Source organism: Oncorhynchus nerka, linkage group LG7 (genome assembly GCF_034236695.1).
Source record: "Oncorhynchus nerka isolate Pitt River linkage group LG7, Oner_Uvic_2.0, whole genome shotgun sequence".
NCBI lineage: Eukaryota > Metazoa > Chordata > Actinopteri > Salmoniformes > Salmonidae > Oncorhynchus > Oncorhynchus nerka.
The window spans coordinates 30,581,622-30,600,507 of record NC_088402.1 but is presented as its reverse complement, the minus strand read 5'-3'; the positions used below and the strand labels follow the sequence as shown (position 1 = coordinate 30,600,507).

The 18,886-nt window shown below is 43.9% G+C and overlaps 1 protein-coding gene across 9 annotated transcripts in view; it reads right to left on the bottom strand.

Moving 5' to 3' along the window:
• The window catches only part of LOC115132127 (receptor-type tyrosine-protein phosphatase U-like), a 310,999-nt gene extending 292,597 nt beyond the window's left edge, over window positions 1–18,402 (bottom strand). For all 9 annotated transcript variants that reach the window (XM_065020406.1, XM_065020409.1, XM_065020410.1 and 6 more), the window contains exon 1: window positions 18,211–18,402. In XM_065020406.1, coding sequence (XP_064876478.1) covers window positions 18,211–18,283 — 73 coding nt within the window. In that variant the 5' untranslated portion in view covers window positions 18,284–18,402. The remainder of the gene's footprint in view (window positions 1–18,210) is intronic.
• Window positions 18,403–18,886: the final 484 nt, after the last annotated feature.

The following is an 18,886-nucleotide window of genomic DNA, read 5'->3' as shown; positions in this document are numbered from 1 at the left end:
ATTAGACAAATCAGACCGTTGTACTATAATGAAATGTAATGAAATGTAATGAAAAAGTTATACAACCTGCAGACCGAAGCGCGGATGCGACCGGCTCACTCCAACCCGGAAGTTTGGCTGGCGGCTAGTCAAAGTTGGCTACACGAACCGAATGAATGTGCTCACATACTCCCTTAAAAAGACCTTCGCTTGAAAAACTACACACAAAAAAAGAAACAGTACTGTTTGTTCCTTTTGAGACACCGTCGCCAGTATACACTTCAGAATTAATCTAAGATAACAAGAAATGTCATTAATTCTGATGTTTTAGCTGAGGAGATCTTTGTCACGCAACATTACATCTAACAAAGATGTTTGGTGCAGTATTTCTCAATGAAAACATTTGCATGAAAACGAGTTGTGACAATGACAACAAAGACCTCATTGAAGAATCCCTACTGTTGACCAATCAGCGACGAAGGGGTGTAGACTTCGGCTTGCCTCCAGAAAAAAAATGGTGCCCAAACAGCAGAAAAACCCCTCACCGAGGTCCAAAAACGAACAAAAACATAAAAATATCATAATATATGTAGAAACTCTTCCAAATTGTATCGGCTGGGAAGCATGCGGACCCCTTTAGTGTCTGCTGCCAGCCCAGCAGGAGACCACTCCAGGCTCAGGGTTCTTCCACACTGAGGACCAGTGACGAGGACCATTGCAGTGTCACAGCTCCCACTTGGGGATTCTCCAGTCTGCAGTGCAGGGGAGCTGTACTTTCTCATCTATTCTATCTTAGTGAGGTGCTGTGGTAAGGTAACTTTAGAATATAATACAGCCTGGAACTCTCTTAGTGAGGTGCTGTGGTAAGGTAACTTTAGAATATAATACAGCCTGGAACTCTCTTAGTGAGGTGCTGTGGAGTGGTAACTTTAGTTCCAGGCTGTAGTTTATTCTATCTTAGTGAGGTGCTGTGGTAAGGTAACTTTAGAATATAATACAGCCTGGAACTCTCTTAGTGAGGTGCTGTGGAGTGGTAACTTTAGTTCCAGGCTGTAGTTTATTCTATCTTAGTGAGGTGCTGTGGTAAGGTAACTTTAGAATATAATACAGCCTGGAACTCTCTTAGTGAGGTGCTGTGGAGTGGTAACTTTAGTTCCAGGCTGTAGTTTATTCTATCTTAGTGTGGTGCTGTGGTAAGGTAACTTTAGAATATAATACAGCCTGGAACTCTCTTAGTGAGGTGCTGTGGAGTGGTAACTTTAGTTCCAGGCTGTAGTCTATTCTATCTTAGTGAGGTGCTGTGGAGTGGTAACTTTAGTTCCAGGCTGTAGTTTATTCTATCTTAGTGTGGTGCTGTGGTAAGGTAACTTTAGAATATAATACAGCCTGGAACTCTCTTAGTGAGGTGCTGTGGAGTGGTAACTTTAGTTCCAGGCTGTAGTTTATTCTATCTTAGTGTGGTGCTGTGGTAAGGTAACTTTAGAATATAATACAGCCTGGAACTCTCTTAGTGAGGTGCTGTGGAGTGGTAAATGTAGTTCCAGGCTGTATTCTATTCTATTTTAGTGAGGTGCTGTGGTAACTTTAGATCCAGACTGTATTCTATTCTATCTTAGTGAGGTGCTGTGGTAACTTTAGTTCCAGGCTGTATTCTATTCTATCTTAGTGAGGTGCTGTGGTAACGTTAGTTCCAGGCTGAATTCTATTCTATCTTAGTGAGGTGCTGTGGTAACTTTAGTTCCAGGCTGTATTCTATTCTACATTAGTGAGGTGCTGTGCTGTGGTAACTTTAGTTCCAGACTGTATTATATTCTATCTTAGTGAGGTGCTGTGGTGGTAACTTTAGTTCCAGGCTGTATTCCATTCTATCTTAGTGAGGTGCTGTGCTGTGGTAACTTTAGTTCCAAACTCTATTCTATTCTATCTTAGTGAGGTGCTGTGGTGGTAACTTTAGTTCCAGGCTGTATTCTATTCTATCTTAGTGAGGTGCTGTGGTGGTAACTTTAGTTCCAGGCTGTTTTCTATTTTATCTTAGTGAGGTGCTGTGGTAACTTTAGTTCCAGACTGTATTCTATTCTATCTTAATGAGGTGCTGTGGTAACTTTAGTTCCAGACTGTATTCTATTCTATCTTAGTGAGGTGCTGTGGTTTCAAGTTTCAACGTTTAGGCTGTAAGCAGTGCTGAAGGGGAGAGGATCCAAATCTCCGGCCCAATTAAACACAAACAAATCAAGTAAATTAGGCAGCAGAGAGCTGAGGTAAGGATTTACTCTAAACCGTAAACGCCCTTAGGGGGAGGGGGAGATGGAGAGAGTGGGAGGGGGAGGGAGGGAGGGAGGGGCGGGGGGGTAGGAGGGAGGGAGGTAGGTAGTACCCCATACAGGGCATGGTGGTCAGTAGAGGTGAAAAAAATACCCTGCATTAATGAATTCCCCTTGCTAATTCTTCCTCCCACCCTCTCGTCTTCTCATTAATTCACTCTCTCTCCTCTCGTCCCTTTCTTCGCTTCTCTGCTGATCACTCTGCTTGATGTGTTTAATCCCTCTCCAGCTGATTCTTAATTAAACAACCTCCAGCGACACATGGGCTCTGCTGTGGGGTGGCATCTCATCCCGGGCTAAAGGGATATAGGGACAGGGGTGGGAAAAGGATGCACAGATTGATATGTCTGAGAGGGTTATGTCTGTTACTCAACCCCTGTTCCTGTCGCTGATGAAAGAGAGAGAGAGAGAAAACCTGTCACTCCTGACAGTAACCCTTATCTGCACTTCTAATTAATCGTTGTCGAACCCTCCCCCTACTTTGCTTCTCATTGTCCTGTCTCAACAATAGAGATTTGGATGTCCCCATTAGGACAGGTTTAGTCCTTCACAGAGCTGTGAAAGGGAAATCTCTCTTTGTCTCTCTCTCTCTCTCTCTCTCTCTCTCTCTCTCTCTCTCGCTGTGTGTGATTGACAGGTTTAATTAAAAGCAAGTGAGTGATGGAGCTGGCAACCGGAAGGGAGGGAGGGATGGGGGGGTAAGAAACAATACATAAACAATATGAATATCAAATATGAAAACAATACATAACCTAGTTTCCTCAGTCACATCATAAGATTATAAATGGCTGTTCTGTCTGGGGCTGGGAACATACATACACACACACACATGGAAAAGCCCACAGGGCGTTTTTATTTATTTTATTTTTTTCACCTTAATTTAACCAGATAGGCCAGGCCAGTTGAGAACAAGTTCTCATTTACAACTGCAACCTGGCCAAGATAAAGCAAAGTAGTACGATACAAACAACAACACAGAGTTACACATGGAATAAACAAATGTAATAACACAATAGAAAAAGTCTAAATACAGTGTGTGCAAATGGCGTGAGGAGGTAAGGCAATCAATAGGCCATAGTAGCGAAGTAATTACAATTTAGCAGATTAACACTGGAGTGATAGATGTGCAGACAATGATGTGCAAGTAGAAATACTGGTGTGGAAAATAGCAATAAAGTAAATAAAAACAATATGGGGATGAGGTAGGTAGATTGGATGGGCTATTTACAGATGGACCATGTACAGCTGCAGCGATCGGTAAGCTGCTCAGATAGCTGATGCTTAAAGTTAGTGAGGGAGAATTAAGTCTCCAACTTCATTTTTGCAATTCGTTCCAGTCATTGGCAGCAGTGAACTGGAAGGAAAGGCAGCCAAAGTAGGTGTTGGCTTTGGGGATGACCAGTGAGATATAGCTGCTGGAGCGCGTGCTACGGGTGGGTGTTGTTATGGTGACCAGTGAACTGAGATAAGGCGGAGTTTTACCTAGCAAAGACTTATAGATGACCTGGAGCCAGTGGGTCTGGCGACGAATATGTAGCGATATGTAGCGAGGGCCAGCTGACGAGAGCATACAGGTCGCAGTGGTGGTATATGGGGCTATTTTGTAAATGACATCGCCAAACTTATTTATGTTTGCCATAACAATGGGGTTGAATATTTATTGACTCGAGACATTTAAGCTTTAAATTAATTCGTAAAAAAAAAATCTAAAAACATAGGCCAGCGACACAAAATCTCAATCTCAAAATCTCAACGGCCAAATCAATGTATATCTGTTGAATCAATTTTTACTGTGTATCTATTGTGTTCAACTTTACAATATAAAGAGCAACGTACAAAAGGAGAATGATACAGCTCTGCAAAGCCCTGGCAATAGACTACACCTCTTCCTCGACAACATTACCTCCTCGACACTGATTCTCAACATAGGGGGCCCCACAAGGGTTCGTCCTTAATCCCCTCCTGTACTCCCTGTATACCCACGACTGTGTGGCCTTACAGAGTTCCAACTCCATCATCAAGTTCAGTGACGACAGTAGTAGGCCTGATTACCAACAACGACCAGATGACCTACAGGGAGGAGGTAGGTACTCTGATGGTGTGGTGACAGGTAAACAACCATTCCCTCAACGTCAGAAAAACAAAGGAGCCAATTGTGGACTTCAGAAGGAACCAGGCTGGGCACGCCACCATCCTCATTGACGGTCAAAAATGTCAAGATCCTTGGCGTACACATCTCTGGGAAGCTGAAATGGTCAAACCACACGGACACCGTGGTGAAGAAGGCAAGACAGCATCTCTCTACCTGTATCACCCTCCTCCTCTACATCCTCTCTTTATCTCTTATGAACCATGCAAGTGAAGGACCGGCTGTAAATTAATAGAGGGCTTGCCTACACAGTCTCTAGAGCCTCTGGTGTGTTCAACTGTAAGAAAATGAATTTTCTGCTTCATGTAGTTAATATAGTAACACTGGCAATGAGTATGTTCTTCTGAAATAGAAAGAAAAGAAACAAGCAACTGGTGTGGCAGTCTGCTTCTTCTGATATAATTAACACACACACACACACACACACACACACACACACACACACACACACACTTTCTGCCAGACTCAGCACTTTTCTAGGTCAATGTATAGGGAGAGGTCTCTTGTAAGGCTCCTTCACAAACAACATACAGTAGGTCCCTCTCTGTTGCAGCAGAATGCCACAAGGGAAAACTAAAACACTACACCTGTTATTGTCTAAGCCACGAGACAGGTTATCAATGGCCATATCCCCTGTGTCTGGCAGCCGTGTGTGTGTGCACATGCGTGGGACATTCAGATATCCAAATAGGTCTCTCCTGGTGCCCTGATCACAACACCATCTGTCTCCTCAGACACGGTAGGATTAGCGTTAGAGGGCATGAGGGCACGAGGGCAGACATGCATAATAACGGAGTGATCAGGGGACTCCTCTCACCCCCTGCCTCCCTGCTCCCAACCCTTAACTTAATCCCCAGGCATCAAGACCAGAAATAGAAACGAGACCACCAGCTGATTCTGTTTCAGACAGCTTGCAGTGTGGTAATCAATAGTCCCTACGCCTCAACTCCCTGTCCTCTACACGCTTTCCTCTGTCTCTCTCGCTCTTTCTTTCTCCATCACCCGCATCTCTCTCTCACTTTCCCTCGCTTCCTCTCTCTCACTCTCTGCCCCTCTCCCTCTACCTATCAACATGTCAAATGCTGACCCTCATATCTGTCTCTGAGAGCTGCTTATTCAATGACTGATTCTGGACTGCTGCATCCATTAACATATAAATCCACAGCATGATGCTTGCCCACTTCACTCCAGTCCACTCCAGTAGAGATCTCATAAAAACAACATTCTGTCAACAGGTAATCACTTATTCAGTGCCAATCCCAAATGGCACCCTATTTCCTACATAGTGCACTACTTTTGAGAAGTAGTGCACTATATAGGGCAGGGGTATTCAACTCTAACGCTACGAGGCCCGGAGCTTGCTGGTTCTATTCTACCTGATAATTAATTGCACACACTTGGTATCCCAGGACTAAAATCAGTCCCTGATTAGAGGGGAACAATTAAAAAATTCATTGGAACTGGATTCTAGGTCCAGAGTTGAATTTGAGGGATATAAGGATTAGGGTGCCATTTGGTATGCAACCTCAGTCATCGTGGGCTTGGATGACAAACTACCAGTCATCCTGGGTTTGGATTCAATGACATGTAGGAGATGATATCCAGGCTCCTTGCCCTAGTCCAGGACTACATTAATCCCCGAAAACTATACTTACATAACCACCAAAACCATGTGCAAGACAAATTCTCTACTGAGAGCAAATCAAGTTCTATTCGATTGTGCAAGTGGTGTTCCAGAGGTGAATGTGCTTGATGCCCTGCAGTGTTGGGTAGAGAACTGCACAAGCTACTGATGATGATGCTACATTAGGACCATGTTGGGAGGAGAACAGAGGAGGGTCAGGACCAGCTGGTGTAACAGGTGCTACCTGTCCTGCACCACCACATCTGCCAACATTACAGCCCCTATATCCTCTAGCTTACTGCCAAGGTGTATCCCCTCTACCTCTGCACTGAACACCAGGCACCATGGAAGGAGGGCGGGAAATGTGTGACAAGGTGTGGCCCAATAACAAAAGTGGTTTAAATGTTGAGGGAGAGATAGAGAGAGAGGGTGGGCTGGCGAGGGAGAGAGTAGCCCTCCAGTGAAACATCCTGTGGCAACAAGCAGCCACACAGCTGTTGCTGTTTCACGCTGCTGAGCACACACAGATACACCTAGCTGCAGAGGCATCCATACTGATCACAGGGAATCTCCTTCACACAATCCACAGTGCCCTTGTGAGCTCTGTGTGTGTGTGTGTGTGTGTGTGTGTGTGTGTGTGTGTAATATAAAGGGCCCACTGATTGGCAATGGCAGGTTCACAACATCTCAAGTTTTCCACTCCAAACTTTTAATACCTCTCTGAAGCGCTGCACAGGTACACTCCAAAGCCCAGAGGTTTGATAACTCGAAACGAGTATTTTGTAAACTTTAATATCTCCTACAGCAGCTAGGGGACCAAACCCTCCCCTAGGGCTCGTTCCTTATCATCGAGGGGGGCTTTTTAAGGTCATGCTATAACTGAGGCTGTTATCATTAAGAGTCTAGTATAAAGTCAGTAGTACAGCTCCCAGCACAAGTGCATTTGCACTTAACAGCCTACATTTATTACAACAGGGATTCTGTTTTTAATATGGTGGGAGAGGGAAAGGAAGGGATAGAAAAAGAAGGTAAATAAATGCAGATAGAGGAGGGAGGGAGAGGAGTAAGATAGGGAGACAGAGGAGCAAGAACTGGGGAGAAAAACTATAAGAAATTGCTTCTTGTGGCCCTCTTTACCCCAAAGCTATTGGAAAGACTCGGAAAGTAGTGACTCGCGAGGGATGTTTTTGTTCGAGTTTGGTCCAATTGTCATCTCCATCTTAAAAGACATTTGCTGACGCTTTGACAGTGCTGCCAGAACGCATCATGCGTGTAAACTTTGACCTGGGGACTAGTTGCTGATCCAGTTACCATGGTTACAGCTGCACACAGCAGAAAATTGACCGACCCAACAGTTTATTTTTCTCCTCCGTTCTTTTTTGTCGCTGTCAACGACAGCATCAACTTCAATCGTCATCCATCAGACTGGTAGGCAGGTCAGGTCAGGGCCCACTTGAACACAAGTTCAATGGCTAGGGAACAGTCATTAGAGATACTTGGCTAAGCTACAGAAATTAAAGACAGTTGAAGTCAGATGTTTAGCCAAAAACATATAAACTCAGTTTGACATTTAATCCTAGTAAAAATTCTTATGTCAGCTAGGATCACCACTTTATTTTTAGAATGTGGAATGTCAGAATAATTGAAGAGAGAATGATTTATTTCAGCTTTTATTTCTTTCATCACATTCCCAGTGGGTCAGAAGTTTACATACACTCAATTAGTATTTGGTAGCATTGCCTTTAAATTGTTTAACTTGGGTCAAATGTTTCAGGTAGCCTTCCACAAGCTTCCCACAATAAATTGGGTGAATTTTCCTGGCTGATGTCTTGAGATGTTGCTTCAATATATCCACATAATTTTCGCTCCTCATGATGCCATCTATTTTGTGAAGTGCACCAGTCCCTCCTGGAGCAAAGCACCCCCACAACATGATGCCGCCCCCCTCGTGTTTCACGGTTGGGATGCTGTTCTTCGGCTTGCAAGCCTCCCCCTTTTTCCTCCAAACATAACATTGGATATTATTGCCAAACAATTCTAGTTTTGTTTCATCAGACCAGAGGACATTTCTCCAAAAAGTACGATCTTTGTCCCCATGTGCAGTTGCAAACTGTAGTCTGGCTTTATTATGGCGGTTTTGGAGCAGTGGCTTCTTCCTTGCTGAGTGGCCTTTCAGGTTATGTCGATAAAGGACTCGTTTTACTGTTGATATAGATACTTTTGTACCTGTTTCCTCGGGCATCTTCACAAGGTCCTTTTCTGTTGTTCTGGGATTGATTTGCCCTTTTCGCACCAAAGTATGTTCATCTCTAGGAGACAGAACGTCCCATGGTGTTTATACTTACGAACTATTGTTTGTACAGATGAACGTGGTACCTTCAGGCGTTTGGAAATTGCTCCCAAGGATGAACCAGACTTGTGGAGGTCTACAATTTTTTTCTGCAGTCTTGGCTGATTTCTTTTGATTTTCCCATGATGTCAAGCAAAGAGGCACTGAGTTTGAAGGTAGGCCTTGAAATACATCCACAGGTACAGCTCCAATTGACTCAAATGATGTCAATTAGCCTATCAGAAGATTCTAAAGCCATGATATCATTTTTGGGAATTTTCCAAGCTGTTTAAAGGCACAGTCAACTTAATGTATGTAAACTTCTGACCCACTGGAATTGTGATTATTTCACTTATAATTCAATGTGTCTGTCAACAATTGTTGGAAAAATTACTTATGTCATGCACAAAGTAGATGTCCTAAACGACTTGCCAAAACTATAGTTTGTTAAACAAGAAATTTGTGGAGTGGTGGTTGAAAAACAAGCTTTAATGACTCCAGCCTGGGTGTGTGTAAACTTCCGACTGTACCTTTAGTTGGAGGTGAGGCGAGGAATATTCATAAGACCTATTCATGCATGTCTGTAGCGATAGCGACGCGAGTGGCATCCGACAGACGTAACCAGACCAGGTGACAGTTCTGGGAGATGCTAAATGGACAGAGATCATATCACATCAGAGCTACTGACACTTAATGGACAGACATCACTGCAGAGTTGTTGTCTGCGGTGTATACACAGTGTACAAAATACTAGGAACACCTTCCTATTATTGAGTTTCAACCCCTTTTGTCCTCGAAACAGCCTCAATTTATCGGGGCATGGACTCTACAAGGTGTCGAAAGGTTGGCCCATGTTGACTCCAATGCTTCCCACAGGTGGCTGAATGTCCTTCAGGTGATGGACCATTCGTGATACACACAGGAAACTGTTGACCATGAAAATCCCCACAGCGTTGCAGTTCTTGACACACTCAAACTGGTGTGCCTGGCACCTACTACTATACCCCACTCAAAGGCACTTAAATATTTTGTTTTACCCATTCACCCTCTGAATAGCACACAGACACAATCCATGTCTCGATTGTCTCAAGGCTTAAATCCTTCTTTAACCTGTCTCCTCCCCTTCATCTACACTGATTGAAGTGGATTTAAGTGACATCAATAAGGGATCATAGCTTTCACCTGGATTCACCTGGTCAGTCTATCATGGAAAGAGCCGGTGTTCCTAATGTTTTGTGCACTCAGTGTATCTCCTCTCAGATAGCATCCCACTGCGACTACACCACCACAGCCACTCCAGATAAACAAGACAATACAACTCTCTCACCCTTCTGCAGTGTATCTCCTCTCAGATAGCATCCCACTGCGACTACACCACCACAGCCACTCCAGATAAACAAGACAATACAACTCTCTCACCCTTCTGCAGTGTAGCTCGATAGTTCTCCTTCTAATCATATTGGCAATGATTCCAGCTCCATCAATCTCAGCAAATGATCCTTAACAAAACCCATAAAGAATATGAATGATTTGGACCGATGTGGAATTTCAATTACTTAGTTCTTATGAATTTGGTTTGTTGGATAAATGTGACACTTGGCAGGCTCGTAATTAGAGACATAACAACGTGTGTGTTCAAAATGGCCCCCTATTTCTAATATGCCCTGGTCTAAAGTAGTGCACTATATATGGAATAGGGTGCTATTTGGGACATAGCCCACCACATAGTCATATATTTACACTAATACGGTTATTCTCACTAGGACCAGGTGCTTAATTAGTTGCTTTTGAAGCATCACTCACATTAGATATGAGCTAATTGGACAGTTTGAAAAATTCAAATGAGAAATAAAAAAGAGGGAGAAATAGAGAAAAATAGAGAGCGAGAGAGAAAAGGGAGAGAGAGAAAAAGAGGGAGAGAGTGGCAGGAAGAGGGAGGCTCACAGTCATTTGCACGTGTGCTTTCCTGACACTAAGTCCTGTTGAAAAGCACAGAGTGACAACAGAGTCTTCTCTAGCATCATCCTATAGTTCACAAGTCGGAACACTTTGAGGCAGCTCTCTCTGAGTTCCGAGTTCCTCTGTTGCCACGGCAGCAGCTGGAGCCCCGCCAATCCAAGTTGGGACACAGCACACAGCTCAGCGTTCTCTCTGCATATCTGTCACAGATGCCAACTTTTCAAAGAGAGGGATAACCAACCGCTTTTAGAACAGTTGATTTGTCACAGACACACTGAATTTATTAGCTGCTTCAACCACCATCCTGCTGAGAACTTTTAATCTACACTGCCCTCGTCCTCATCCACAAAACATTCAAATATCGATCTAAAGAGAAACATCCACTCTAGAAACTTGAAATCTGCTCTTTCCATCAGTTGTTTGACTGATGACAGACGTCACAGAAACTAATAACTGAAGACCAAGAAAATCTGAATCACTAAGTGGCGCAGTGGCCTAAGGCACTGCATCTCAGCGCAAGAGGCATCACTACAGTCCCTGGTTCATATCCAGGCTGTATCATATCCGGCCGTGATTGGGAGTCCCATAGGGCGGTGCACAGCGTTGTCCGGGGTAGGCCGTCTTTGCAAATAAGAATTTATTTGAACTGATTTGCCTAGTTAAATAAAAGGTTCAAAAAAAGTGTATTACAGATTCTAAGTATTTCTTGTATTACGTAAGCGCCTCTTAACCAGAATGTCTAAACACATTAAGGAATCTGAGCAGTAGTGTTGTGTAGTGTTGGGCCTGTTGGCACACAGCCATCTGTCTAACACAGTGGCGTTCAGGGACTCAGCAACACATTAATGGTTAGCTAGCTCCCACCTGGAGAAGCAAAGTGACAGATGAGGAGAGCTGAGAGGAGAGAACTCCCCACTTCCTGTTCCCATGGGCCCCTGCAGGTCGGGGGCGTCGAGCGATCGTGGAATGCTGTCGGCTCCATTCAGGGAGTGTGGCGGTGATGGGTGTTATGGCGATGGCAGGTGGACACGCTGCTGCTGTGACACGGTAGCGGGGAGCGGTCGTGGGCGATCAGCGTCAGAGACAAGGCACCGTGACGCCATGACGACAGGTCTAACTGACAACCACCTCCTGGAACGAAAGGCCTCCCAGTCACTGACTAGCTGAACTGCTGCCTGGCTGTCTTCCTGTCTGCTAAAAGCTCATACTCTAAAGGATACTTCTGAAAGTGAGCACACAAAGCTGTCAGGTCTGCACCACACACACACACACACACACACACACACACTCTATCGATCTCTCTCTGACACTCACATACACTTTGTTTCTATTTTTCAAACACACACACAGAAAGACTCACACACACACTCACAGTGAGCGTCCCTGCCAGTCAGTGTTTTATTGCTGACTTTTACATTAAAGATCTGATTCAAGTTCTCTTCTGGACAGACAGACATAACAGAACATCATGTGAGAGCACACGCACACGCACAATCACACGCACACGCAGTCAGTGAAAGTGCCATTTACTAACAGACTGAGCTGCTTTAAGGGACTATAGAGAAGCATGGTATTTAACTGGGAGGCTTGGACATTAATGTCTGTCAGGAACAACACAGCATTACTCCATCTCTCTCTCCTTCTCTTCCTCTTGTCCGCCTCACACTTCCTGCATCCTACCAATCAGCTCAGCTCCCTATGAGAAAATAGATTTCTCTGCCAAACATCCCCACTGCCGCGACCCAGCCCCGACTGGGAACGATAAGAGGAAATCACTTTTAGATAAAAAGAGAAAGAAAAAATATATATATATATATTTGAGTGACTCACAGAAGTCCTATTCAAAAGGCAGTAGAGCTTTGCCAAGTCCTATTTCCAGCTGAACTGATGGACCTGCATAGGCCACCAAAGGTCCTCAACTCTGGTGATTAAATGCAAATTCCAAACAACTTAAAATTCATGTTGAACACTCAAGCTGGCTGCAAAAAGCCACAGCTGCGGCTTTGCCAATAAATACATTGGACTGCAAGCTGAATGACGAACCTAATAAATACCTAACTAGTTGAGGTGCCAAGAATTGTGGCAATTAAACTGTGTGTGTGTGTGTGTGTGTGTGTGTGTGTGTGTGTGTGTGTGTGTGTGTGTGTGTGTGTGTGTGTGTGTGTGTGTGTGTGTGTAAGTAATAGGGAATGCTTTGGTGAGTCATTCTATCTACCTGCCTGGCTGATTCATGGTGACACCGTTTCTTCCAGGGTGTGTTGACCCATCGGTTTGAGGTGAGGGTAGGGTCCCACATTTTGACCCTTTGTCCTGCAACCAAACAATCATGTCCCGCATTTTATTTAAAAAATTCTAACCCACTAATTTACTAAAAATGTAGATTTGTTCCATATTTCAGTCAGGCATTTAAACTTGTCTCTTTTGCAGTGGAGAGGAAGAGGCGAAGCAAGAAGTTACACTGGCCGAAATCTGTCCAAGATAAGCTCAATGTGTTTCTATGGGTTTATCTTAGACCTAAGCTTTTCGCTTGCCCTCCCTCCTTTGGGACAATGACTTCCATTGTTAGGGTGGAGACATGAACATCTCGTCATTATATACAGATCTCGGTTTGCAGTCACATTGCTCTTTTGACAAAGTATATATATATACATATACATATATATAAGGATATAAGGATGTGGTACTGGTGATGTTAAAACACTTCTCCAATCGTTGTTAACATCTGATATTCTGCGTAGCGCAAGGCGATATGTAGGCCAATGTCATATCATCAACCAATCACATTTGTAAAATCCTTTTGGTCTAAATTCCAGCCAAAACTTGGAGAGCTACAAAAGTTAATAAATAGCCGATTGGAAATATATATAAGGTTATTAAACTGAAAAGATACAAGGTGATTTTGCCAAATTTGTGAGGCTCGTCATGCTCATTTGTTGCTAATTCAACATATTTGCTGCTACATCACTCAACCCTGTTATCAAAGTCTCACTTCCTAAAGTTTTCACATTCCCTGAGACCAGCCAGAAATGTTTCCTTGGCCATGTATTCCCAGATTTTCCTAAAACAGACACACATTGGGCTCTTGTTTCTGCATGACCAAATTTAGCATGAGCCAAAGGAGTAGCCTATAGGCTCGCTTCAATTAGCTTGTTCAGAGCAGCGGAAGCTTGTTCAGAGCAGCCCCAAAAAAAGATTCATGTAGGCTACACTGTCCCACAAAATCATGCCTTTGTCCCGTATTTGGGTACATTAAATGTAGTCACCCTAGATGATGGAAGAAGGCAGTCCATGCCTAAAGATGTCTGTCCATTAAAGCTGTCAAATAAAAAAGACAATAAAAAGTGACCTCTCTCTCTGTAGTCAAGCGAAGGGGTGTTAGAGCTAGACAGATTAAAGCCTTCATAGAGATGGAAGGAAGAGCACAGATCAGCAAAAGAAAATCCTCAAACTACTTTTAGTAAGAGAGAAGTCCTATTTCACATATCAGTGGCCTGAAAACATCAAACAAACAAAGAAGAAGGAACCAACTTCCATCACTCTTCTCTCTGTGTTTGTGATCCAATTTTCTCCTTTCCAACCTTTGTTCCCCAGAGAGAGCTTTGTGTGTGTTAAACCATTTTCTGTATGATTAAAAATCTGACCGATCCAAACCACTGCACACAGCACGGCCAGCACTTCCATAGCCCCTCGTCCTTAGTACAACCCTCAGCCTGGCGCCCACCTTTGCCAATAAGAACAAGAAGACCCTCCTATCCCCTCTCTTGACCTTAGTATAACCCCCAGCCTGGCGACCATCTTCTCCCATGATAGTGTGTTCCCATGTGGTCTGCCATCCCAAGTTCAACCTCTACACCACCAATCATGGGGTGTTTCACACTGGCTGCATGTCAGTACTGAGAGAGTCGGAGACATAGGGGCCTACCAGATTAAACTACCGTCTCTACTACCCTAACTCCTCCGGGCCAAACAAATACACAGAGAGAGACACACACACACACACTAACAGGTGCTGCTATGCAGTGATCTGACAAGGAGTGCTTTTACCCCAGCAAATCTACTCAATCAGGTAGCACTCAGAGGGTGCACCAAGCAACTACAGGGAAAGAAAGCCCTGCTCCTATACTCCCTGTTCACCCATGGCTGCGTGGCAATGCACGCCTCCAACTGAATCATCAAGAATGCAGACGACACAATAGTAGTAGGCCTGATTACCAACAATGACGAGACAGCCTACGGGAGGAGGTGAGGGCCCTGGAAGTGTGGTGCTAGGAAAATATCCTCTCACCCAACGTCAACAAAACAAAGGAACTGATCTTGGACTTCAGGAAACAGCAGAGGGAGCACCTTCCCTATCCACATCGACGGGACTGCAGTGGAGAAGGTGGAAAGCTTCAAGTTCCTCTGCGTACGCATCACTGACACTCTGAAATGGTCCACCCACACAGACAGTGTGGTGAAGAAGGCACAACAGCACCTCTTCAAAGTCCGGAGGTTGAAGAAATTTGTCTTGGCACCTAAAACCCTCACAAACGTATACAGATGCACAATTGAGAGCATCCTGTCGGACTGTATCACTGCCTGGTATGGCAACTGTAACGCCCGCAACCCCCGGTCTCCCCATCACCGGGGGCAAACTACCTGCCCTCCAGGACACCTACAGCACCCGATGTCACAGTAGTAGTAGTGTTAACCGGTGCTCGACCAGTCAGAGAAAGCCAACATCACCCACGACAGAGAACGGTTGATTGTCAACGGCAATGAATTCCATTATCTTGGCTTTAATGTATTTCCCCTTTGAGTTGTCTCGCTGAAATTGTGTTACTCTTTCAAATGACTGCTTGACTTGTTGACTGCTGGATCCACACAGCAGACATTGTGGGCTAGTTTAGGAATGCTGTGTTGCCCGCATAGCGCAACATTTTACGTGCCGTCATTACATCATGTACCTTCATTATATAGGTATGAACGTCAGCTTTGACATCGGTTTTGCACATCGGGTGTTAAAATAGACATCAGCTGATACCGATGTTGGCATTTTTAGCTCAATTCTGATATTTAATTTAAATTGTACCTTTAGGCAAGTCAGTTAAAGAACAAATTCTTATTTTCAATGACGGCCTAGGAACAGTGGGTTAACTGCCTGTTCAGGGGCAGAACGCCAGATTTGTACCTTGTCAGCTCGGGGATTTGAACGTGCAACCTTTCGGTTACTAGTCCAACGCTCTAACCCCTAGGTTACCCTGCCATATGTTCACTGATATATCGTGCATCCCTAATCTCAAGGCCATCAGACTGTTAAATAGCCATCACTAGCACATTAGAGGCTGCTTCCTAGACTTAAAATCACTGGCCACTTTAATAATTTTACATTACTCATCGCATATGGATATACTGTACTTTTTTATTTTTTTTATTTTTAATTTTACCCCTTTTTCGTGGTATCCAATTGTTGTAGTAGCTACTATCTTGTCTCATCGCTACAACTCCCGTACGGGCTCGGGAGAGATGAAGGTTGAAAGTCATGCGTCCTCCGATACACAACCCAACCAAGCCGCACTGCTTCCAACCCGGAAGCAGTGCGCATCCAACCCGGAAGCCAGCCGCACCAATGCGCCGGAGGAAACACCGTGCACCTGGCCACCTTGGCTAGCGCACACTGCGCCCAGCCCGCCACAGGAGTCGCTGGTGCGCGATGAGACAAGGACACCCCTACCAACCAAGCCCTCCCTAACCCGGGCAACGCTAGGCCAATTGTGCCAACCTCCCGGTCGCGGCCGGTTACGACAGAGCCTGGGCGCGAACCCAGGGACTCTGATGGCACAGCTGGCGCTGCAGTACAGCGCCCTTAACCACTGCGCCACCCGGGAGGCCTCGGATATACTGTATTCTATACTATTCTACTGTACATTAGTCTATGCCGCTCTGCTCGTCCAAATATTGATATATTCTTAATTTCATTCCTTTACTTTAGATTGTGTGTGTTGTTAGATATTACGGCACTTTTGGAGCTGGAAACACAAGCATTTCGCTACACCAACAATAACATCTGATAAACACGTGTATGTGACAATACAATTTGATTTGCTCAGGCTCAACCAGATATTGGAAAAGCAAGAAGAAAAGCCTGGAGCAACAGACCCGTGCCGTGTTAGCGCAATCAGACACAGACTGCCTCAGCAGTAAGGTATACATCTACTATAAACAGATCACTGCGGCAGGCAGCTTCACCTACTGTACAGCTACAGCCTACAGAGAATAATGGGGTTCAGTTTGCAATGTTGTTGGGTGAGGTTATGTGATCAAGTCTATGCTCCAACCCTTCTTCTCGGAGGCTGTTTTTATTGACAGTTTTGGTGCCAGGATGTTTCTTTGGAAGCCACCTGGGAAGAAATCTAGGGAAACACTGCTATGGAGGGAGTGATAATGCATTCACCCAGTTACATGTAGTATACTATAACAGTAACTAGTAAAAGTTCTGCTTGGCTTGTCTGTAGGAGAGTATTTATAACATACAACTCCCACAGGGGTCTGGGTTTCAAATCCACTATTTTAGTATAAAGACACACTATTACATGGTCTTAGTACTATGTCATGTAAAGTGAATCTACACATGGCCACACCCCTGCCTTGCTAATAAACACTTTCACTGCTAATACTCAGGTTTAGCTGAGCTGGAATGGCACCAGAGGGGATTTTTCCTTTCAATACATTCTTTCTTGGGAACTAAAATTACTGTGTATTCCACAATGAAAATAATACAGATAGCTCACACACAACCACTGCTGTAAGCCTCCCAGAGCTGTCTCCCGCAGGATTATAAACACACATTGACAATGTATTAGGTATCATGACAGTGAAACTGAAAAAAAGCATTGTTGTACCATGGTATGTGCCCTGGATAAAAAAAACGAATTTGTTTACAGGAAATGAACACTCACAATATTGAGTGCAAACTGTAGAACTTGATATTAGAATGAAAACTGTGTGTATGTGTATGACAGAGCTAAATAATAGAGTTTGCTTCCATCAATCAAATCACAGCCCATAAAGGAACGTGGGGTTTATTTATTTTTATCAGCAGGTTCGGGCTTGATGACTGTTATTCGAATTGACCATTAACAGAAACATGCTCAGCTCTTTGATGTAGCTTAATCCCAAACATCCGATTACAGCATTTATATTCCAACAGCATTTATATTCCAATTTAATTGATTGGTCAGAATACCTTCATTATTATGACAAAAAAAATGTTATATTTTGTACTTTATTTTTCTATCCTGCATGTCAGAATAACTTGAGACTGAAACCATTCCAACCTGAGAAATGATAAATATGAGGTTACTGCCTGGTATGCCATCACTTTCCTACACTTCTTCACTGCACGTGCCACCGGTAAAAAATATATTGTTACACTGCAACCTGTGAAGAACAGACAACAGCTTATTCAACATTGCTAATATTCGCATAGCCTCAAAAACACTACGTAGCATATTTCGACAAGTCACAGACTTGAAATGATTGAAAACAGTTATTCTTGGATATTCTAGTAGGTTATTTCCAAAAACTAAAACAATGCTACTTTCTTGGAAGTTCTGTTCAGAAATAAGACGCGACCGTCCGACCAAATTATGAGAACAGCTATTTTCACCTTTCACAATATTTAAAAGAATAAAAACAAATTCGATTAATAGCACTCGAAATTTCCCGTTATTTGGCGACATGTTTATTAGCGTATAATAATGTGCCCAGTGGCCACAAATGACACGGACAGCCCAGCCAACTGTCCTTTCCCAGGTGCGCAGCAGCGCAATGCTTGACTCCCAAGAAACAAAAACGTTGTTTTCTTTACCTGTTGGCCCTTGGTCCATAGTATCAGCGTAGAGCCCGACGACCAGCATCAGTAGAAACACTCCGGTATACATTTTAACGTTTTAGTCCAGCTCGCGTTATCAGAAATCCTTGTAATGAGTGACTCCGGCGGGACTGTAACAAAGTTGTCTGCTCGATCCCATTGATGGCTGATTTCCTTCCTGAAGCGAGTGCCCCCTCCATGCGAAACACACTGGCAATTTGAGCTGCAATAGCTGACGTAGGGGGCAAAGAATTCAAAAAGAACCCTTATTCACTTTGCGCCACCAATCAAGTGGTCAAATACAGGTCTACAGCGCAGCCATGTGGTTGCTTTGTATTACAGCCACAACATCATATCCAAACACTTGTTTTTCTCTACAAACAAATTAAACACAACTTTTGTGTGAGTGGAGAATCGTATCATAATAATTACCATTTTACATTGAAGCATAACAAAACCATCCAGATGTGTCGTGCCTAATTCATATGCATATATGCAAATTACAATACCTAAGGTATACCTCAACAGAAACAGCTGCAGGTACAGTAGAGCTTTCATGTGTTTTTCTGAGGAGCAGAGGTGTGGGAGGGAGGCTACTCCAGATGCCTGTGGTGGGTGGAAGGGAACAGCAGGAGGAATATGAGGAGAAGAGGAAGGTTTGGAGACTTCTCCG